At 41.5% G+C, this 24358-nt stretch overlaps 2 protein-coding genes across 2 annotated transcripts in view; one reads left to right on the top strand and one right to left on the bottom strand.

Annotated features, from left to right (window-relative positions):
- The window catches only part of ANKRD33B (ankyrin repeat domain 33B), a 43911-nt gene extending 39652 nt beyond the window's left edge, over window positions 1-4259 (top strand). The window contains exon 4 of the mRNA XM_053956466.1: window positions 3063-4259. Coding sequence (XP_053812441.1) covers window positions 3063-3913 — 851 coding nt within the window. The 3' untranslated portion in view covers window positions 3914-4259. The remainder of the gene's footprint in view (window positions 1-3062) is intronic.
- Window positions 4260-20492: 16233 nt separating this feature from the next.
- The window catches only part of DAP (death associated protein), a 54471-nt gene continuing 50605 nt past the window's right edge, over window positions 20493-24358 (bottom strand). Inside the window, exon 4 of the mRNA XM_053956502.1 lies at window positions 20493-23269. Within this exon, the coding sequence (XP_053812477.1) occupies window positions 23150-23269 (120 nt within the window). The 3' untranslated portion in view covers window positions 20493-23149. The remainder of the gene's footprint in view (window positions 23270-24358) is intronic.

Below are 24358 nucleotides of genomic sequence, written 5' to 3'. Positions count from 1 at the left end.
CACAGCGGCACCATATCAGAACTGGAATGACTTTTTCATGAAGATAATGGTAAGCAGCTGTCTATACCTCTTGCTTGTTTACAAGCTGAGAATTAAATTTTTTATTTGAAGGCAATTCCTTTAGTTGCTCTTTTTCCTGTATTAATTCCTTGCCTGTTACGTTTACATCAAGAAAACAACTTCCACATAATTTGCCACAGTCACAGTGCGCTCTTTTGGGAAGGAGTTCAAGCTCAGTCAAGTGTTAAGAAGGGACCAGGTGAAGAGGCTAGCCTGAGATGAGAGAAATTCAAAGACAGGACGTTTGGGTAGGGAGGTTCAAAAACAGGTTAGTGAAGCAGGAGCTATGTGTTGGTATGTCTTTTTCCCTCCCCTCACTGATTTATCTGTAATTTCTGCAGTCATGAACTTCATCAAACCATTCTGCCTCTGAGATCTTGCAATCCTTTCTTCAAATCCACAGCTTGTGAATTCTTTGATTTGATTCCTTCCTTCTCTTTGGCTCCTTTCTGCCTCCCAATCCGGGTCCCATGCTTGACTCCCTGCAGTGCCCTGGTGTTCTCTCTCTGAGTGTCCTTTCTGCAAATTTCACTTAAATTACACTTAAACTCCTATCAGCAATTTTGCTTAGGGTGTCTCCTTCTACATCCATTCTTGATCTATGTCTCCAGCATCTTCTCTTTAGGGATTTTCTCAAAGTCTTAGGAACTAACTTAATAAAGCTGAGGTTTTTATCACTTTTCCCATGCTGTCTTTTTGCCTTTATCTTCCTGTAATGACAAAGCATCCTTTGTGGGAAAGGTTATACTGAACCCATCACAAACTTTTGGTTTGTGGTTGCTTTTCCTTATATCAAGTCCTCCTTATTCCAGTTTGAAATGCTGTCTCCAAGATAATCCATCTGGAAAAAAAATTATCATTATACTCAGTCTCTCTAATAAGTCTCATTACCAGTATTCTCTGGTCCTTTCCTCAGATCTCTGAACATCTCCTTCTTGCAAAGCAATGGGATAGACTGTCACTTTTGTGACAAGATCTGTGTAGGTCAGTTTTGTGTTGGTTGTTTGAAAATGGTCCTTCATCTGGGAAAGAAGTCCTTCAATAAAACAAATATTCTTTGTATCCGAGCTTTAAACTCTTTCAAGAAACCCAGAAACTATCTACAGGGACAGAGATATGAGTAAACCACAACTAAATGTTGCAGAGCTCAGTATGTTGAAGGCAGCCGGGCAAAGTGCCCGTGCCTGTCCCAGGGAACAGATCTGAACAGTCTGCAGACTGGAGTGTGCAAAGCTCCCTCTGAGATCAGTCAAAGTTCAAAGGCAGAATATAAACCAAAGGATTTTCAGTTTAAGAACCTGCCTGACACCAGAGAGTATTCCCTCATTCTCCCATTGATTTCATTCATTCGCCTTCATCCCATATACTGTAAAGCATCAAGATGTGTGTGCCCAGGTGGCGTGCCCAGGATCACTTGGATGTGAAGCACAGGATATGGTGCCAATTGTCAAGTCCTTGACATGTCTCTGAGATTCTTTTTAATTGGTGCCATCAAGCCTGTTTTTGGACAGGACTTTTGTATCCTTTAGCATTCACCAGCTGTAATCTGCTGGCTATTTGCAACAGTGTCCTGCTAACTTCAGCTTCCAGAACCACTTGCTGCTGCTCATTGTTCTGCAGCAATTCTTCCACAGGTGCACTTTGAATTAAGTTTCCTGTGTCCTTTACAGAGCTCTTCTCTGTGAGCAGGACTGGGCATATGCCACCCTCACTGACAAATGCCCACAGCCCCACCCTAATATCATGGGAGGACTTCCCTGCAATTATCTGGTTGCCAAGGAATGTGGGTATGGTACTAAAGAAGTTGTAAAGGATACCATAGAGCAGACGAGGATGCCTGCTTCTCGTGATACTCTTGTATCCCCTTTTCAAGCACCCAAGTGCCCCGGAGGAGAAGAGTGTAACTCCACTTGAAAACAAAAGAATTAAGAACAAGGGCAAGAGCCAATGTGTGGGGTCTTATAGGAAGATGGAGAGATCAAAAGAAATGCAAATATGGAAAAGGATGCAGAAATACATGATAAAAAAAGAATGGTGATAGGAACAGACATGAAAATTGGAGAGATAAAGATCATAAACTGGGAATGGGAGAAGGATAAGTCACTTGAAATTATTTCCTTCCAAGACAAAACACTTCAAATGTCTAAGCCTCTGCTGTGTAGCCTGTATCCCAGCTGCCTCTTTTAGCAGGTCCACTTAGCAATATCATAATGTTTTGGCTAACAATTACTTCATTTCCTTAGGGCTGGTAATCTCAGGTAGATGAGAACAGCTGTTCTGGGTTCAGACTGAAGGTGCATCTCACCCATTATCCACTCTTTGACGTTTATGGAAACTTTCCTTATATTTGATCACCCTTCTTACCATCTTCTCAACATTTCCTAATTCTACGGGGTCCTTTCAGACATAAGAGAGCATGAATTGTACATTTGTTGTTTTCTCTATTTCCCCTTTTTAAACTTTCTAATTTTTTTCCATTTTTAATGCTTTTAAATAAATTAATTATATTTTATTTGCTGTTTTTACCCCTAGTGAGCAGTGAGTGGATATTTTCACAGAACTTGTGATCATTAGCCTAAGATCTTTCTTCCAAGTGGAAGTGACCAATGAAAAGTCCACTATTCTATATGGGGATGGATTTCTTTGTAGAGAATTGGTTTTTTCCATATCTGTAACTCTTTTCTTGTGAGCTCAAGTGAATGGATATTAAAATGGCAGTCAAGATTAAATGCAGGTAAAATTCATTATTTCATTATTTGTAATTTTAAGAGAGTTTCGTATATGCAGTCTTAATGTCTTTTACCTTGTTTTAAAAAAATAAGGAGTTCATAAAGTCAGGAACCAGATATATCCTTATTGCATGTTCAATTTGACACAAATATTATTGTGTATTTTATGTGATATTTTCTTGTAGGGATCTGCCTGACTCACCTGTGATCACAACAACAGGAATGTGGGTGTTTTAATTAATTAACATTAATTGTTTCTCTTTTTACTTTGAGGGGCAAATGTTCATGCCACTGACCCGAGCCGTGGATTGACTTCATGGGAATGGGCTTGTTTCACAGGAAGATCAGAGTCTGCCTTCGTCATGCAGAAGCTGATGGACAGGCCATGCCCAGAACAGTTTTCTGATCAATATAAACCAGAATGGCCAAAAATGAAGGAACTTCTTGCCAAGGCTGCAGAGCCAAAAAGCTGTTTGCAGAAGATTTCTGAGTGCGTAAGGGCAGCTGTCTCGTTCCGGTCTTTCTATGGCCCAGAAGAGGATGGGGTCCTCGACCACATGGTGAAGGTGACAACAAGCTTGGGAAGTCCCTTCATCGCTCTGGGGTGCCGGACTGTGTGCCCAGGCAGCCCACCTTGTGTGGGGAAACGCAGACTGGCAGTGCAGGAAATCCTTAGGAAGCAGAGAGCAGAAGAGATCCGATCTCAAGACAAAGATCATGTTAGCAGCTACGAGAAGCTCTTTCAGAACTCCAAAGTCACAGTGGTCCCCAAGAAGAAGGAGCGTCGAGCCAGCTTGCAGCCCATCAGCATTGCGATGTCCCAGGTGACCACAGTAGCCACGAGGAAAGCAAGCCTCCTGCCGCTCCACCTGCTTCGACGGAGCAGTGTCCGGCCGGGATTTGTCATCCCCAAAGTCCGTGTCAGCAAGGCTCCTCCACCCACCTTCCAGCCAGAAAAGGCGAGGAGGAGGAGCAGCGCAAAGGAGGACCCCTACCTGCAGATTCCCAAATGGAGATACAAGGAGCTAAAAGAGGAGCGGAGGAAGGCAGAAGAACTGGAGAAGAACAGAGCAGCGGAGGCTCAAAAGCCCAGGCAGGTGTCTCCTGCCCAGAGCAGGACCTGATTTGAAGGTAGTTGCAGAGAAGGTTCTTGAGCCACTAGTCTTGTTATCCTAGCAAGATAACAGACTGAATGCCTTCGTGCATGCCCACTGCTCATGGAGCTGGAATACTGAGTCATGGCCTTCAGGAGCAGAAATACAGCAACGGCTATGCCACAGCAAGTCTGATGGTGGAGCAGGAAGGTATTTTGAGCTGGAAGACTTAATAGGTCAGGACGTTCTAAGTGACGCAGTCCTCTTGTGGATTCCCGTTTTACCAGCTCCTGGTGAATGACTGTGAAACAGCTTGAAAAACGTGTTTGAAAGGATTGTATTTTGTGTTTGTTCATTTTGTAATGGACAAAATTAAGGAGTTGTGTTTTTGACACTAGACATTCCTCCCTCTTCTTCCTTAGGTAGACATATTGCAAATGTTTATAGTAATAATTAAAAGTTTAGAATTTACCACAGTGTTGGTTGGCAGTGAAAATCCAGGTCTACAATTGTTTTGGATATACTAAGCACTTTATTTCTATTCCAGTAAACAAATCTTAAGTACAGGTCTATACAGTCTGTATGGATGCATTTCTTAATGCTATTCTTTGCTCTGTTGAACCTAAAAAGGGCTTATCTGTGCAGTTGAGGTATTCATGTCTTCTGCAAGTATAAATCAGGTGCAGGGACTGATTTCTTTAAAGAAATATAGAAGACGAGACAATTTTTGATTGCCACCATCACCTAAGATTTGCCTCCCCCAACAGATTTCCCTTTATCCATTATCTATTGTCTCCTTTTTAGTCTCAGGGAATATTTTGTCATTGCTTTTAACTGTGAAATAAGGGAGATGGTGAAGCACAGTGGATATTTTTTTAGGTTGATATTTAAGTTTCTTTTTAAAAAACTCACGAGGTTTATTGTCAGCCTTTACAGAATATAGCCAGGATAATAATATTATGCAGCTTTCAGAGGTTCAAGCAACTTTCCCAGGTGTCAAGTGCAGCTACAGGCTTTGAATACCCAGTCAGAAGTGTAGAACCAGGCAGCTCAGCCACTGACGTGGCCAGATGTCACTGTAAGCTTTGGTACCACACCTCTGGGTGCCCGAAGAGGGCAGTACCTCACCCCCTGTCTCTACACCGGGAGAAAACCTTCCCTAGTATGGAAGTGCATCTCCAAGTGGCAGTTCCCACGGGTTGCTGCAGGTTTTTGTGCTCCACATTAAGGGTTCCTCTGGTTGTACCAGCAGTCAGCCTGAGCAGCAAGCCAAGCCCTGGCAAATTCTGGTAAGGAAGGGCTGTAAACCTGCTGCTTGCTGAAGAAAGACCACACTCATAGAAGTCCAATGCAAACAGCATAGAGCACATGCTCAGGGTCAGGTTTTGCTCAGGCTTTGCACACATTTGAACTGAAATGTGCTGCAGTGTGTCCTCCTGAAGGTGTTGCTGTACTGGAGCCCACGCAGACCCCAGCAGCTGCTGCTGCTGTCACAAGTTTCTCCCCTCAATTAAAGAGAGGGAAAACTTTTCCATCCTTTAGTCCCACAGCACAAAGGCTGGCCAGACTCACTGAATTTGTAATGAAACTGTGCATGCCATGGGAGAAATAAATTCAGTTGATTGAAAACTAGAGCCCATATCAGCACTGCCATTTCCTGTCTGTGGGGTCTGACAGAGGTTAGGACAGATGTGGGAAACAAGGATTTTTCCATGCAGCCTGTTCTTTGTACTTCTGTGCTGGCCAGACTGCAGTGCCAGGTAGCCTCCTAGGTCAGAGCTGGAGGAATATGCACCTGCCAATACACCTGCCCAGTCCTGACCATATGAATAGCATTTTAATCTGCAAGTGCATCAGTGCTGTGCAATTCATAGGCACCAATTTTGTAATGGCTTTGGGGTGACCAGAATACAAGCTGAACTCATTTCTTTGGAAAGCAGGAAGACAATCTTTTGGCTGGCTGTGGCAAAGGTATCAGGATAGATTTCAAATTGGTACATTGGATTGGATGGTTTAAGTGTTAATTTTTATTTACTGCCAACCCAGGGTTTTGAAGATTTAGCACTCAGATTTGGTTCTGAAAAGCAACCTGTGCTACAGCTGAGCACTTGAATTTGCACTTTCAGTACCACCTGCAAGAGATCGACAATTGACAGGTGCTCTCAGGGATTAACGTATAGTATGTTAGAATTAGGGGCTGGAAATCAAGCCTATTTTCTAATCCTTTGTACTTTACTGTGTTTATGTGCATAAATGTGATACTTCCATTAAAAGAGGCACAAGATGTTAAACTTATTTGGCACCTTCATTCTTCAAAGGGGTTTGGGGATGCTGTCTTTCACTTTCCAGTGGGTCTAAAAGCCCATTCACTTTCACCAAAGGACTCACCAGCATCACCTGAAAGCAGTTTGGTTTCCCTGGAAAGAGTTATTGTGGGTTAACTTCCACTCCTTGTGAATTTTTCCCTAGGAGTTAAGGAAAACTTTTACTTTTGGTTCCTATCAGGTTTCCACTGGTCATTTTGCTGGAGAGAGAAGTCATTGCTTTGCTGGCCTGTGTCCATGTTGCTCTGTGGCAAGCAGGTGGTCTCCCAGTATCCTTGCTGAGAGTGTGACTCCACTTGGGGCATCTGTGTAAAGCTTTGCACTTGCCAGTTTTGGCTGTGCAGGCCACAGCTTTCTGCGTCCTCACTGCCTTCCTCCCCTGCTGCCTCACTGCTCTCCAGCTGTCTTCCCCTCTTCATCACTGTCCTCACACTAAAGACTGTTCCCCTCACTTGCTGTTTATCCTACCTGTCTGAAGGTTGCAGTGGGCAAAGCTCCCACAGAACACTTCCTGAAACCTGTGGCAAACAGACCACAGTGGAGGAGGAGGAGGAGGCACACCTGGCTTGCTTTCAGCCATCTGTCCCCTTGAGCTGCTGCTGCCGAGGAGGATTTGAGTTCTGTTGGATTTCAGCACAAATAGAGTGGCTTGATCTGTGTTTTGTTGTGGATTTTTTTCCCCCAAGAGATCCATAACTATGAAATGTCAGGCAATATGTCTGCACTTCAGGTTGCTCCTGGTCACTTTTTACCTCCTAAAAAAGAGCAAGCAAACCCTTAGCAGCACCTCCTGGCAGCTGGAACCCCTGAGGGAAGGCAAAGGTGCTGCTGCAGAAAGATGCTCCTCAGAAAAGGGACATTAATTCCTAGGGCAGAGGGAGATTTTCTACCTGCCTTCAATGCCAGGTAGTGTGGCACATTAGTCTGAAGAATGTCCTGGACTGCTGTAACTGGAGCGGGGGCTGTGTCTGCCATCACAGCCACTCCTTGTCTTGGTGCCCTGGGAACATCTCACCATGGTGCTCCCAGGAAGCTTCCAGTCCTGAATTGTGGTGAAAAATCAAGACCCCACAATTCTTATAAAGATTTGTAGGGATGCTATGTTTATTTCAGCGCTGGACGCATGTAAGGGATTTTTTTCCCTTTCAAAGGACAGGCGTGCCCCTGAAAACTCCTGATCCTTTTTTATTACTCTAGCTAATTTACATATTCATAGAATTTCACAATAGGTTCATGCATATTCATTCTTCTGATTTCGTGTTACACTTACAGCTAGTTACACTTGTACTCATTTTTTTGTCAGAAAGTACAGAAAAAAACTCCTGGGTCACTCTGCACTGTTTCAAGGTCTGAAGAGTCTTATCTCTTTAGCTTGGAAATTTGCATTCTTTCTCCTTAGGTGGGGCAGTTTTGCTACTGCTGCAGTTACCAGACTAAACAGCATGTTAGCAAGCTCAAAGTGGCACATTTCACCTAAATCCAAATGGATTTTTACTTTGTTACATTTTTACTCCGTCTCAGCCCCATGGGCCGACTTGGTTCTGCAGCAGCTGTACTAGCAAGGATTTAATGACAGTGACAGTGGAAAGTGAAAGTACAACTGCTTCCCAACATTCTCTAAAATTATATTGTGCTCTCATCTCTGGTGAGGAAGAGCTTCAGCATGGGGGTTCCCAGTAGCCTCGCTCCTGGAAGGCACCATCTTCTCCATCACCCAATACCAGCCACTGTGCTGGGCATCATCCAAGTAAGGACAAAACCCAAAAAGTATTCATAGATACCTGCAAAGGTATCACAGGCTGTCATAGTATCAGAAAAGATGCCAGGAAAATTAGAAGGACTAATTCATCTTATTCTGAAGAGCAGGAATTTTCTTTTGCTTGGTGAATTCCTCACCAGCTAAATATAGCATTTATGTACAGCTAAATACAGCATTTATGGAAAAACTTCATGAACTCTGGACCCTTTTTGCTTTGGCCGTGGAGATGCTGACCACTGGGAAGTATAAAAGATATCAGCCAAATCCATGCAGAGACTGAGGTGTGCTTTATAATGCTAAATAAGGATATCCCAGACTGGGCAAACTGGATGCTCCAAATCAGTTCTTCACCTATATAAACACCTATATCATTAAGTTATTTCAATTATACATGGTATTACACTTAACCATACCTATAAAACTACCTACAGGTAACACAGGCACACATAAACATCATTCATATATAAAGTAATAATGAAACACATATATAAAACATATATATACATACGTAATCTAAAATTTTTTTAACATTTATTAGCACAAATACATATAAAAAGCCTCTTACCTCCTAGTGATAATGTGGAGCATTTATATATGTTAATGATGACCTTCTCGCAAAAAGCCAGTATTAAATAATTGTTCTATAAGAGGAACAAAGCATTCAGGGTATATTATGGAGGTTACAAAGGAAAAACAGACCAGCTGCCTTTTCACTGAACACTATGGAGCACTTGCATGAGAAGAGGCCGGGGATTATGTGAAAACTGTACTTCATTGGATAATTAAAGTTATTATGCACATTAATTTTGCCTAGTCAGGTTTAAATTTGCCACTTCTCTTGGCACATTTGAATTTACAATGGTTATAGCATGCTTTTATGTCTATAAAACTGTACACAGGTTTATGGATAATTAGTGGGCCAAATGCTCCTGTTTCAGTTGTCTCTCAGAGAAAGAGAAGAGGTTGGGAAAATGGGTTCAGGTGGTTCATTTTTCCCTTCCTGTTGTAGCAGCTTCCCACACGAATGAGAGTTTGCTACTTTGCCCAAGCCTTTCCTCCCAAACTGATAGAAAATGAACAGAAACCCTCCAGAGGCAGATGTGCAAAATCTGTGCTTGTGGGTGCCATCCCGGATGCATTCAGTGATCTCTCACAAGGCACTGACGGAGCAGTGAGCTCCTGTAAATGTGGATCAGGAAAGGGGCACAGGAACTGCTGGAACATCTCTGCTCCGTGTGTGTACCTGCATGTGTGTGCCAATGGGATTTTTACTCTTGGTGCCATAGTAACTGAAGTCAGCTCAGAGAGGTGTTAACCACCAAAGGTGCTTCCTGAGCCTCTGTGCACAGCTTTCTGCTGATAAAGGTGATAAAATATTTACTTTCACACCACATGCAGCAGCAGGGAATTAAGGTTTCCTTGTGTTTGCTGCCACTATACTGAAGCCAGCTTTTTGCAGAAGCTGGTAGTGTGGGGGTGTTTTGAATTTTTGTATAAGAGTGTTAATGGGACACAAATCAATAAGTCAATGGGGAATTTAAGTAATAGCCCCACTAAAAATTCTGTTCCAAACCAAAGTGAAGTAGTGTTTGAAAAGAATATACAAACATAGTTGTACTGAGAGCAGACATGCTCTATTATCAGCTTGGCTGCTTTCACAGGGAAGTGTAGTGGAATAGTTGTCATGCAGCATTTACCAAACTTCTGTGCAAGGGAAATGTGGTCTTTGACTGCCTGGTATCCTTTTCAAAAAGCTGCAGTTGCAGCCTCCTGAAGTGTATTCATATGAGTGAAATAAAATTTTTGTGTAGTGAGCAATAGAACCAATCAGACCAGCCATATTAAAATAATTTTTCTTTGTTTTGGTCTCAAAAATTTATTTAGCAAACAGAAATTCTACTAACATGTTCATAAAAATATACTTTGTGGGTGTTTTACATGATCAGTTTCTCACCTGTGGCTTTTGAAAAATGTAGGGTTTATTCTTCACATGACTGACTGCATTATCCTTTTTTTTTATTTTATTTTCACTGGTACAATGAGCAGCATTTGCCTGTGGTTTCCCAGGTCTTCTGCAAGAGCCTTTTTAGGCTTCTGAAGGTTTTCCAGCCCTCATGAGAATCTGCATGACTGACTAGGATACTGTGCTCAGAGAAAGCCAAGGCAAAAGTGCTGTATGTCAGCTGTCCAAAGAAGGAATAGCCAGGTACCACGGCAAGGTCTGGTCTGTATTTAAAAACAACACAAAGAACCCCAACTGAGCCATTCTAGCTGAAAAGTTGAGCTGAACTAATGTGCACAAACTCTCTGGGGTTGGTTTTAATCAGGCTGATATTCACTTGACTTAACCAATCAGAAGCAGTTTGTAGTTAAAGAGATATAAATCATTCATCTTGAAATTGGTTTCCGTGCAGAGAGCTGTGGCAGCTTAAGTGTGTTGTTTCCAGAGAAGAGGGACACGTCCTTGAGCTGGGGGAAGGCTCTGACCCGGGCTCTCTGCCGACCCAAGCTGGTTTCTTGCAGCTTCCATTTTTCCAAGCAGGTACTTGTTGCCCTTTTACTCATTGTACATGAGCTCTCTCACACACAGCAGACAATGGCATCTCCCGGAGCTGCTCAGTGCCTCTTGCTCACCTTTGGCTAATTACCAGTGTCACTTTCATGAACATGGCTCACAGCTGCCAGGGATCCTTCCCTTCACACCATCCCCAGCAGCATGCTGCAGCTTTGCTCTGTCATTGGATTTGGGAAAATCTAAACCCTACATGCAGCACTGGGTAAAAGCCGCATTGTCACCATCCTCCACAGAGAACTGCTCTCTTTCCATCAAGTAAAACACTGGCTTAATCTTTAATTCAACACTATCTTTTGAGGATCACAGCCCCTGCTCAGGAACAAAGTGAGCCTGACAACAGTCAGAGGCAGAAGATGAAATATTAATCCATGCTTTCGTGACATTCAGGCTGGATTACAGTAATTCCCTGTCTGCAGGTCTCCCAAGGCCGCTTCCTACAAAACACAGTTTGTACAGAAGCCAGCTGTGGGATTTAACCACTGCAGACAAACAGCCCACCTCCCAGTCTCCAGACCTGGGGCTTGTCTGGAGACCTCTCTTCCTTCTTTATCTCCAGGTATGCTCTTCAATTGCCACATGCAGATCATATTCACAAGTGTAGCTATTTTTAGTCACTACAAAAAATCCCAGCTTCAGGATGGCAAAAAAAAAAAAAAAAAGCATAAAAGCTATAAATATGATAGGAAGATTCTACAAATATGATAGACTATGACTCTGGCTCTTTCTCTCCTAAGCCCATCATCCCAGGGCACAGAACATATGTTATATGGGTGACTCTTCTTTTAGGGTGTTGAATGGCATTTCCTCGGGGCAAGAATTAGTTAAATTGAAAAAGCAACAAAATGAGGCCATAATGAAGAGCTGAGTGTTGTACACCAGCTCAGACCTGACCAAAGTAAAGAGAATGTGAGGTTGAATGAGAAAAAGAAATCCACTACCACAAAGGGATATAGCTGAAGAAAACACTGAGGGAAGAAAACAGGTTAAAGCCAAGCTCGCCATCTGGTATTTCCATAAGCATCAAACATGCAGCTGTTCTTATGCTGGCATGTGTTGGATCAAGTGCAGGGCTTGTTCCAGTCAGACTTGCTTATTTCCTGTGTGCCTCAGTCTACCCCTCAACTGAAGAGAAATATTTTCCTCAATACCAAGTTAATTCATAAGGTCAGCGCTTGGTTATCAGGTAGTGAGGGAAAAGGATGGATGGGAAAATCCACAGAAACAAAACCATATAACGAAAATGATGTCAGTCAAGCAAAGAGAGAATGTGTCATCTCTTGGCTTTGGAAAACCACACAAAATTCTTCAGAGATGGCAGAGGCAGCTAGGACAGCAGGGGCCAGAGTGGAGCCTGTGGCAATCCCAGTCTTCAGATGTCAGGTGATGGTGAGGCTGGACACATGCAGGACAGAGATCATCTGCTGCTCGTGGCTGGAGAGTGGCTGAGCCCACACAGCTTCTGAAGACAAAGGAGGGCAAGAGTGCTCATGCATTCCCTACAGAACAGATATATAACATTAAAGGTGCCCTCCCTCAAAACACATTTAAAAAGTATACTTCTCTCTGAGTAACAGGAAGCTTACAGTGCCCTTGGCCTGTTTTTCCCACCAAGTGATTTCCTTAGGTAAATGAGTATTTGCTGTATAGGAAAGCTTAGCCTAAAATGCAAGACTAAGAAAGTTTTGCATCATATACCACCATCATGCCCTACTCTGCTGAAGAATTCCAGCTTTTGAAGATTCCAGTGGGCTATTTAAGAGATTTATGAAGTTATGAAAGCAAAAGTCAGGACTGTGCAGTTTAAATGCCATAAAATCCCTGTGTTGCCGTTTCCCATTAGCTGGGTTCTGAAAGCCTTGTGCCAGCTGAGAAGGCACATCTGAGTATGACACGGGGGGAATTTAAATGAACCCAAGACAGGGAAAAAGGGGAGGGAGAGGTGACAGCAGCAACCCAGCAGCAGCAGCAGCAGTAAGTCTAACAAAGCCAAGACCTAATTTAACAGTGATCATCCCCATCCAGTTATTTAAAAATCACATTAATGTATGGACATGAATCTTCCTATAGAATTGTGGGTTTACTCACCCAAAACAGCCTTTGGACTCCTAGACCCATGGAAGAGTGAAGAAATCCTTGTGGCCTGAAGTCCTTGTGGTCTCTCCCTCAAGGCAGAGAAGGCAACACTGCTCACATTTTCATAGTGTCAAGAAAACCATAGTGGTGGGGAGGAGTTGAAGTGGGAATTCTTGAGTACCATGCTACACCCAGACCTCTGCAGGAAGATCTGCACTGCAGAAAGGTCTACACCTGTGAAATATTTTGAGAGCACTCATACCTTTCCTAGGATTCCTCGCAAAGTGTTTCTGCTCATTTCAATTTTATCCACATCTTTCATTTCAGAAAATATCTACTGAGTCAGGCAGTGAATGCTGGCAGGGCATGTAGCTATTTAAGGCCTTTTCCACATCTGTTTTCACAGGCAAACCCTATTAAATTGTAACAATAAACCACATGGATTTTACTGGTAAGCAATCAATTTCCATGAAAGATAACAAAAGCTTTCACTGAAATGGCCTAGAAATCCAAATCCCTTAAAATCTGAGCCCATATTATAAGCACCACGCTGTAGGCACTGCAGTAAACACTGCTTATTGGGTGCTCAGGGTGTGGTTTTCTTAGATTAAGTATCACCAGCAGATGCAGTCACATGTGATGGGGTAACCCCACACACTTTATGCCTGCTGCAAACTCCAAACATATCCAGTGGTCCAGACAAAACACTCTTTTTGCCCTCTCTTCCAGCTCACCAGCACAAGCTCTCACAGACTCCTGGTGGCTGGATGCCTCTGGTCACCAGAAATGCCTCATGGGCTGGGACTCTCTGAGGTGCCTGGCCCCAAAGATCGTGCAAGGCTGAGAAGTGGCCCTGGCAGTGTCCCTCCACACTCCTGTGTCAATAACACTTGGGGATAAACCTCAAAGATCCTCACCAAGGAAGGGTACAGAGGCCACACTCTGGTCTTCCATGCTGGCCTCTGGCTAAGACCAAAGGCTGTCCACTGCATCATCCAGAGAACTGGCTGGGACACAGCAACACCAGCATACTCACCTCTAATAAAAAAGGATCTTGAGAACAATTAAAAATGCTTTCTAATACTTTGTAACAACTTTTAGGACTTGTTGATGCTCCATGGCATCAACATTTCCAAGGTGCATTTCTGAAAAGGCTTTAGCATTTTCCTCTCAAAAACATCAAGGCTAAAACAACTCAGTTGCTGTAGCCTCACACCACTGTTTTTCATTAATATCTTCCCCAAATTCTGTTCATCAGCTAAACCATCCCTCAGCAAATGGACAGAAAAGGCCCACCTGATGCTCAGCATCCACTGGCAGTTTTAGGGAGTGAAGATACAACTTCAGCTTGAGTTCTCTCCCCTGGATGCTCTCCCAGCCACTGCTTTTAGTCACCTCCCCACACCTGAATAAGTTCCCACCTCTAAGCAGTCTAGCACACCACAAAACATTACCAGTGGCTACACTAAAGTTAATCTGTGGCTTTGTAAGGCACAGGCAGGAGCCAGGTCATGAAGTGTTGTGACAGCTTGTCCTTGAGAGTGGCAGCAGTGGGGAGTGAGAGGCAGCAGATGACACAGGCTGCGAGACACCGCTGCCTCTCAGTGACTCCAGGCACACAGGGATTGAAGATTCCGCTTTAAGAAGCGTTTCTGTTAAGTTTGCAGAATAAAAAAAAATCACCTCTCCTTTTACACTTGAAGAGCTTCTGCTGCACAGCTGATGAAAGGCAAAAAGTCTTCAGCTCTACGGTTATTAATGCCAGCAAATATGGCTGAAAAAATATACAGGGCTCATATTCATTCCTTGTAGCTTGTATTACCTGTTAGAACTATAATGCTATCAAAGTGATGCTCTCAATTTACATTGGCCCTAGCATTTTACCTTGAGTACAAATGCTAAGCTATCAGAATTGAGTGCTCAAAATGAATATGAAGGTGCCAACTTTACTCAGCCATCCTTCAGAATACTAGTACTGGGTCACTAATGCTATTTAGAATTGTTTCTCAGGGTAATTGGTACAGCTCTTCTTCCCTCAAGTGCTGTGCTTTAATCTTTTCTCTCTATAATCTCAGCCACAGAAATATTTGTATTTTCAGAACATAAAGAACAGTAAATCAAGAGTGAAGTTCTCTTTGATTCTGACTATTGAAAGCATTTCAATAGCACCTGCAAGCTGAGCTGACATCTTGCCAATTGTTTTGCAATCTTGCTTAATTATAGGCAAAGCAACAGATAAGTAAAAGAGAAACTGCAGAGCAGTAACCCTGGGACTGCTTTTGTAAATAAACAAAGGATATAATTTTTAAAATATACATTTATATATAATGTTTATATCATTCCTCGAAAAGGGGCTGTGGTTGGGCTTATGCTTGTTTCTGCTGAAACAGACTGTACACTTGTTTACTAGTAAATGAAAAATTAGGATCTTTCCCCTTAGTTATTAAAATCAGGTATACTGAATTATACAACATGTATATGTTTAGATGTACATGTACACCTGTGTGTTAAAACAGTGATTTCACCCCCCTTCTATCTCATGAGCTAATTTACTCTGAAGCACTTTGTTCAATTGTTTTCAAAAGAACTCATATTTTCACTCATATAATCTTTTCCTCTAAACTTGCTGTTCCAGCAAGGAGCAGTGCACAGACCTGTGCTCCTTCTTCCAAGGAGCTCTGTTGAATTCCAGTCCCCTAGTTTTGAAATCAGGGGGCCTACACAATGATAGGGTCATATTTTGCATGACAAATTTCATTTCATGCCCTGAAGCCAGAACTTCATAACATGTTTGTGAGTCAGGAAAAAGCCCAGAAACCAATGTTTAAAAAGTGGCTTAGCAGTGACCAAGCTGCAGAACTGAAGACAGGACACAGCCCTGTAACACTGGCATTCCTCTGCAGAATTCCACAAACACAACTCACATAAAGGAAAGGATCTGCCCACAAGCCTTCTCCACCACTTTTCAGGTTGATAGACCTTACAGTGTTTGAAAAGACGGATGCCTGGCAGTCTCTACCTCATGTAAAATACCTAGTTTGACTCTCCAGTCCTGCAAAATAAATCTGAACTTACCTTAATTCCTTGGAGAGTATCACTGAAGTTAACAGGACTATAAAGAAAGCAGAAATCCTCTAGAAGACTGGTGGCCTGCATGGGATGGGAAAATAACCTGCCTTGAAGGAGCCTACACTTGTAGGAATCCTAAATCTCCCAGGGGAGATCTGCTTAGATGACATTGGTAACATTTTCCACAGTTTTTAATGTATAGAATCTGCCTTTTAAGATTCTTTTTTATCCTGCACCCACCAACAAAGTCATTCCTATTGTAAAGGACCAGCCATCAGAGAGTGACACACATGGCACACCATGACAGCCAGGAAGGAACAAAACCAGATACATAAACAAACTAAACATATGCATGTAGGGGAGAGGAATATTATGGGTCATGATAAATAGTCAGATCGAGCTCAGTGCTTTCTTTAAGTATTTACCTTAGCCACTACTGGCTGGTGGTGAGCCAGCCATCAGCATGCAAAGCACAGTTCTAACACTGTGAAGTGTTCAGTGTGGATGTTGTAGGAGCTCTTTGGGGCCACAAAAAGCAAAGTCTTAACCAAGGATCTTAACCAAGATCCTCATAACAAGCTCAGTTGACAGGCTTATTTAAGGCTTCAGCCTTTCATTCCAAACCCCTCCAGCTGTCACAACTGTCACATCAGCCGCAGACTAATGTTTATTATGTTCTGGGTAATAAATCAGGCCCTAAAAGGAGAATTCTTGCATTTGCTATTCATTATCTCTTGTCCAGAGGGAAGGAATTAGGTAAGGAATTAGCTTCTGATGTAGGTCTTTTTTATTAGCAACTCAGATGTAACACTAGCTACCTGCAGAAAGGATGTTAAAGGTGTTAACCCAAACTGTGTGTTCCAAAGAATCTGATCTCCCATTGCTTAATACCTCTGGGATGAATGAAATCTTACATCCTAGTTTTTAAAACTGTCTGTTCCCTCATTGTAGGGACATACATACACAAATAAATATTAATTAGGTCTCAGTTCAACTAGAGTATGTCTTAGTTCTACCTCCTATATCCACATACATGCTGCTTTTGCAGTGAAGAGAGATAATATGTATTTCTTTATGCTTACCTTTGTAGGTTAGAAGAACCAGAATTTATTATAATGTATTTGCATTTGCAGATTTCCCTCATCCAAAGGCCCATTCCACGCAAAAAGATTCAAGGACATACAGATTTATGAATCAAAGAATTGTCCTCTCAGTATGTAATTAGGCATGGAAATTGAGGTCACTGAGCAACATAAGAAATGGCCAGTGTACAGTTCTGAAACAATATGACAGCTCTGCTTCTTTTCTCTTATCATCCTCTAACAACAGCTTTACAGAGCACAACTGAATCCACTTCTGTGCTGATCCAGTTACTGTTCTACTTTTAATATTTAAGGCTTTACTTCTCTAATCACAGCTCCTGTTCACTGCTGATTTAAATACAACAGAAAGTAAAATGAAGTGTGCAACATTTCACTGGCATGTGCCCCAGTCTGGTGGTTTTAAAGAGACAAAGGCAGATTACCTTTATCTTCCTCAGAGATAACATTTGAAAAATTAAATATAGCTTAAGACAAGGTGCACATCTCATATTAGAAATAAAGCTTAGAAACAAGGCTTTTTTTTTTTTTTTATACCAAGTGAAGTTTTCAGTTAAATATATTAGGTTCACAAGCAAGTATAAAGCAAGGAAAAAGGTGATGCCTCTCTTCCTTCAGACCCAAACACTGGCACACTTGGTGCAATTTTACTCTGAAAGGCATTGAATATGTGGTTTCAGTCACATCTGAAATATGACAAGACATTTGTAATTTCAGCTGCTACCAGCATACAGAAATAAGTAGCTAACTCTTGCTTTTCATTTTAACTAAATCCTCTGTTCTATATTTTTAAAGCCACCTCTGGTTTAAGAGAGAAGCCAAGTGGGTTCCATTGTGACCCTAAGATTAACTCAGCAGGCTAGAGCATGGTGCTAGTAACACCAGGGTTGTGGGTCAAATCCCCCTAGGGGTCATTCACTTAAGAATTGGACGCACTAGGTCCTTGTGAGTCCCTTCCAACTCAGAGTATTCTGTGATTTGGAAACTGTGATCTCATTGCTGTGCTCTCCAGTTCACTCGCTCCTCTGTGTGTAACAAAGTGATGTCACTATCTAACATGGTATCAGATACCCACTGACACCTGAGCAGCTACCACACATGGCTCGTAAGAACCCATTGTACACACCTTCATAACCTGCCACTTGCTTCTCTGCCAGAAAGGATAAAAACCATTATGCTGAACCAGCTTTAGTCAGGACAATGTGAGACTACACTGAAGGTAACACGACATGTTACCTTACTGACGCTGATGCGAGCTGCAGTGTCATCAGCAGCTAACCAATTTCATAATCCTTAAAATCACTGTGGATTACTAATCCTTTTCTTTTTCTAAAGCTCTGAGTGACCTATAGAATGCCAGACAGTCACGTTTTCTACAAATACCGCCAATGTAAGCTGGACAGCAGAGATTATGTTACAGGGCTTCTTTCAAGGTCACTTGCAAGATCTATGCTTGCCATGGCTTTAGTATCCTTAAATTCAGTTTTGTCATTGACAGCATTTTCTGTTTTGCAAAACATCATCAGCAACCATGCATGCCTGTGAGCTCCAAATAGTAGTAAATTACATTACCAAAAAGGGCTATCATATTCTTTTTCTCACCTCTGATGAGCATTCTGAAGGGAAGGAAAACAGTCATTGCAATAGAAATTACTTCTTTGTTCACAGAGTGCTTTGTCAAATACAATACACTCCACCTCTCCTCTCAGGCCTCATACCTGAATGCTAGTGCTTCCATTTTATGATTCAAGAAATAGTATACACCAGCTGCAGTCTTTTCTCTGATGGGGGATGAAGAAAATCAATAAAGGCACATTCTTGAAGGAGACCCAAAAACACAGGGACAAGCAAAATACAAATCTCCAGCTTCTTAAGAAACTACCTTTACTAATTTTATGTAAGATAATCATACACAGCACTTACCAAAGGTTACAGATACAATGCTGATTCATTTTACCCATCTGCTGAAGAAATCCCATGATTTACTGCTGCAGACTTGACTCAGTTTCTTCTTGAGCCAGCCAGTCACTATAATCTGCCTCCTTAAATAGCAGGTAATGTTAGCTGTAACCAGCTATATTTAAATGTCTTTATCTTGTGAGAGGTTTGTGTGCAAAGAATTTAAATTAAAACAGAGATTTGTCTTAATTCTTTACATCATTGCAGCCTCTGACCAGCAACATATCCCCCTGCTGGAAAGGAAATTGTACCTATACTGATATCCCCACATTTTCTAAAATGCAATTATTTGTATTAATCCAGCATCTTAAGGCATTAGCCTAGACGTAAATATAATTCTAAATTTAATATACCCAAATCTGAAGTGGACACATGAAGTGCCTTACAAAGCCCACACCTTCCTCCCCCATGAAGATGGTGAGTATTCAGAATAAAGTTATTCCAAAGGGATAAAAATGTAAGTATGTTCATTCCCTTCACCTTTGTATGGAAAACTGCTTTGAGTAAACAGCCAGGAGCATACAATGATCACAGTACTGTGGAAAAAAGTACAAGACTTCTGTTTCAAGACATTCAGTGACAAAAGGTTAGATCATACAGTTGATAGAGAAGTAAATAATTTCTAATTACTAATAACATTTGCAATACTGCTGATAACAAGGCCCTGAAATTTGGAGTAACAATGGACAATGCAATCAACAGCATGCCTGACATCATGCACATGTATTTTCCAAAATTTTAATGAAAGAAGATATCTTTTGAATAACGTAGCATGAAAAGGAGGCTGAGAGGAGACCCTATTGCTCATTAAAACTGCCTGTAAGGAGGTTGTAGCAAGGTGGGGTTGGTCTCTTCTCCAAGGTAACAAGTGATAATGTAAGAGAAAATGGCTTCAAGTTGTACCAAGGGAGGTTTATATTGGGTATGAGGCAAACTTCACCAAAATGATTGTCAAGCTTTAGAACAGGCTGCCCAGGGAGGTGGTTAAGTCACCACATCTGGAGGTATTTAAAATATGTACGGATGTGGCTCTTGGTGACATGGTTTAGTGGTGGACTTGGCAGTGCTGGGCTAATGCTTGGACTCAATGACTTGAAGGGTCTTTTCCAACCTAAACCATTCTGTGGTCATGTGAGCGTGGAGTCTAAGGACATCACGCTGCAATAGTCCCAGGGCAGCAGCTATCACATCTGCACTGTACCACACACATTTGCTGCATTATATACACACTAGACATGCACTGAACACGGGATGCCCAAAATATCAGAAAGGGCCCAGAAACACTGTGGCAATTTCTCCATATTCTTCAGCAAATTACTTATGTTAAGGCATGCATTGTGTAAACTGCAGCTTTAGGAAAAGCTTGCCACCTCTTCTGATTACAATACTTGCTTTTTCTAAAAGACTAGAACTTGCGAAGCAATGGAAAATGTTACATTTCGTTTTCTTTACCATCCTGGTTTATTACCAGGCTTAGATTCTCTAGCTTCACAGGGGCTGAGCGAGCATCTTCAATTTCATAGTGGAAAACAGCAGCTCCCATTCTAGCTGGTAGCATCTACTTTTTATTTTACATGAGACTGGACTACTCAAAATAGCTCATCCACTGTGTCATAAAACTTCATAATAAATTTCACTATCTATAAAATGTTGATTAGTCATGCAGCAATCTGTAATAAAATCCCATAAATGCCACAAAGCTGCACCCTGCTGATTTACATTGCACTTACAGAGAAAAAAGAGCCCAATATAAACTTCATGCTTTATTGTTGCATTATTGCCACATTGACAATTACAGCAAATTTCTTTTGCAGTTATTTCAAGGTAACATCTGAACATCTCCGATGCTTATATGCTACTGAATCATATTTTAAAAGTATCAATAACCATCAGTAAGAAATCCAGTTCACCAGTTATGATTATTTTGGAAAAGGCAATGCTTTGGGTAAGGACATCTATGTATAAACATGGATACCTCCCAACAATATATAGCTTTCATACAGAGACGTTTTCTAATAATATACGAATTTCTGCCCTCTAAAAGCCACTAAAGCTATCTTAAGAGCCATATCTCATTGTATAAATGTACATATCTATCTAAGTAATCAAAGACAAAAATCAAGTATTGTCTATATATGCTGTATATATTGCATTAACAACCAGGAGCAGTAGTTTGTAATTTGAAAGCATCCATGCTCCTAACTTTTACTGTCAGAATGGAGATGCAGTGTGGCTTTCAAAACCGTTTCTACCTATTACAAGACATGGAGCAGAGGTACCCAGCCCCATCTCACCGTGTGCCTCCATGCTGAGGTTTAATTTTCCACTGCAGCCAGTGGAGCCAAGAGTGATCCAGCTCATCCTGAAAGACTTTTCCCTTTGGTCAATGATGCCAGACCTAAGTTCTGCTGACTCTCCTGACTGCACCACCACTGACAACACCAGGCTCTAGATACTCCTTCAGGCACAGCACGAGGCAGAGCTGAATCCCACCCAGCTCTCCCTCAGGCCAGCAGGTACCAGAAGTGACTGGGGTGATCTGCTCCATTGCTGACACAGCACATGGACAGCTACAGCTGCACCACCAGCCGCCTCCTGTCCCGCGCCTGCAAACATTCCTGCCAGCAAATCATCTCCTGCAGAGATTCCAAGAGGCTCACAATGCTACCCTTATGAATGAGTTGCTCGGGTGTGAATCACTTGTACGCTCATAAGCAGCTACAAACAAGGCCTCTGCTGCACCAATATCAGAAACAGAAAGCAGATTTGGAAAGTTATGCTTATTCTAATACAGAATAATTCTTACAAACAACACTCATTCCTTAAGGCAAGTATGGTTTGTAATCAAATTGAAAATAAGGACTGCATATGGAAATTGTACATCCTTCCTTGGGTTTAGAATAAATACGTCCATGCATACAATTTGTAAAACATCATTTCCATTTCAAGCCTACAAAGAGATGGAAATGTCAGGTGCCTCGCACCCACATGAAGTGAGTTGCTCCACATGTGAAAAGGGCTATATTTCCCATTATTTTGTTGCTGTTGTTTTAAATCAGCTACTCAGGAAATAATTATTAAATCTACAGAATCTTTAAAAAATAATAATTTTTAAACTTTCCTGCTTTTTTAAACCATAAATGAACTGGTAAAGCCCTAAGTGACCCTAAAATGTCACTGATTTGCCAGGTGAATGGCTGCAACATTAGCTCCCACTTTCTGACCTCATTAGAAACTTTATAAACCTGGAGGCTACCAAAGGCTGTATTGTATTTATAGTCAGTTAAAAACAGAAGGACACTTTAAAATAGATAGAATGTATAAAATTTCTTTTCCTGGTTTTTAAAGAGGTGAGTTTCAGAAGGAAAATGATAGAGCTAAGTGATTTTGAACTGACAAACCAATGATTTAATTATCTGGTAAAAATAAAATGATTGCTCTATTTGGAAAAACTTTCTTTTTACTCCCTCATATCACTACTGTATTTCAGAATAAGAAGTCTAGGAAAAAAAATTATGTACAAAAGAGATTGGATCATAAACATATTTACTAATGTTACCTCTTAGTTTCAGAACGTGATCTCAATCCTAAATTTAAAAGGATTTTTGATCAACTTATTTTAAGTTCAATACAGAGGGTCATGAACTCCTTCAGCTTGTTATTGGAATGTGAAATCATCACCTCAAAAATACAGCCCCCAGTGAGACCCATGAGATTACAAATTAGTTGTCTACAAGCAGCATTCTTGTAATTCTGATTTCTCTCTCCTCTCCATTCCCATAGACAACTACAGGAAAAAATCTCAGCAAGATTGTGCGAGTGCAAAGGAGTGTAAAGAAGATTTAGCTGGATCTCTGCCCACTTGAGAATGTATGGTGGCCCTATCATCATCTCCCTGGTTGAACCCAGAGGGCACTGGGGTGTAGCAGTGTAGGATACTGAAGGCTGCAAGGGTTCTACATAATCAAGGCATCCACTGACTTCTGTCTCAACACAACCAACAAACTCCCTCCAGACAATAAAGGTACCAGTACAAAAGGGCTGTTCTTCCTTTCTGGCTTAGCATAAAAACTACATTAACTATCTGCTATTGTAAGTCCACAACTAAAAGTACAAATTTTAAGCCCATTAATCATATTATTCATAGTGAAGTTTTTAGCTTGGCAATAAGAAAATCTTATAAAAAAGCACCCCTGATCAGCAAATACTCAATACAAAATTTTCCATCTGGGATAACAACTGAACAATGTCTTCATTCTTATTAACCTTTGAGAATTAAAGTAAAAGAAACAGCGTATTATTTTAGACGTCAATTTTACAGATTTGACAGTGTGAATACTAAAGGGTTTTTGTCTTCTCTTGAAAACATTCACTGAGAGCAGGTTGGCAGCGATCCTGACAGGGAGCTCATTTGCGAGGCTGGTGGATGTGCTGTTTGACGTGCTGTGGGTGAGGAAGCTTTTCCACAGAAGGATGTGGTTTCTGATGAGCCACCTGAGCTGCAGCTGGAGGGAAGTCTTTATCACCCTGTTTGAAGAACACAGCAGGAAAAGTTAAAGAAATCTTAAAAGTGTACTTTCCAGTTCAAATTGATGTAAATTCTAAAAAATGTGAAATTCAGATAGAAAAGAGTGTTGCATGTTACTTTGGAGTCCCCCTGCACATATTCTATTTTTTTCTTCTTTTTAGCCAACTTCAAAATTTTTCTTATGCAAGCTTTACTTCTTCAAGTTACACACACTATCCAGTAATAAGGTATCTTAATGTGACCCTAAGGGGGAAAAAAATAAAAATATTTCTATCCTCAGATGTGTTTGGTTTCCAAAAAGCCACTAGAAAGAATAGACTATTTTAAAAGTAAGTTAAGGCAGCATGAAAAATACCTGCACAAAAAGACTACTGTAGGAATCAGAATTGTAAAATATCCTGGGTTGGATGGAACATTAAAGATCATCCAGTTCCAGCATCAATGCCATAGGCAGGGACACCCTCCACTAGACCAGGTTGCTCAGGACTCCATCCTGAGGGATGCAGTTAAGTCACCCCAAAGCCTTCTCTTTTCCAGGCTGAACAATGCCAGTTCTTTAGGAAGAAAGCAGGATCTAAAACTACTTATGATTCAAATCTTAGGGATGGCTGGCTTTTAAGTTTAACATGCTCTTTTAACTAGGTCTACTAGTGTCAGCTCTCAGGTGCTGCTGCTGGGCAGTCTCAGTCCAGGTGTAACCCATATGTCACCTATTTACCATTGCCATTTCTAAGGTCAGTCCCATGAGGCTTTCAGAAAGTAACAGAAAACAAAATGCTATCAGTGCTCAGTGACAGAGGGACAACAGCACCACAACTTCCCCCTTCAGAAAGTGGGACAAACATACCATGTGCCAGAAACTCTGGGCATTCCACTGGCTCACAGGGCAACAACATTACACTGTTTCATTTTGGTTTTGTTTTAATCAGGATGTTAACTTGTTACATTTTATATTATTTTCTCTACTCCAACTTGCTTCCAGTGTTCAAAAATCTGTCCTCCTCACACTCGACATTTTCTGCCTTCTCTCCCCTGATGCTGCCAATTGCCCATTCCTTATGGGCTAAGGAAAATGGCATCAGCTCATT

The sequence above is a fragment of the Vidua chalybeata genome, chromosome 1 (assembly GCF_026979565.1).
Source record: "Vidua chalybeata isolate OUT-0048 chromosome 1, bVidCha1 merged haplotype, whole genome shotgun sequence".
Lineage (NCBI taxonomy): Eukaryota > Metazoa > Chordata > Aves > Passeriformes > Viduidae > Vidua > Vidua chalybeata.
Note: the sequence above shows the minus strand (reverse complement) of the source record. Positions and strands in the feature narration are given on the sequence as shown.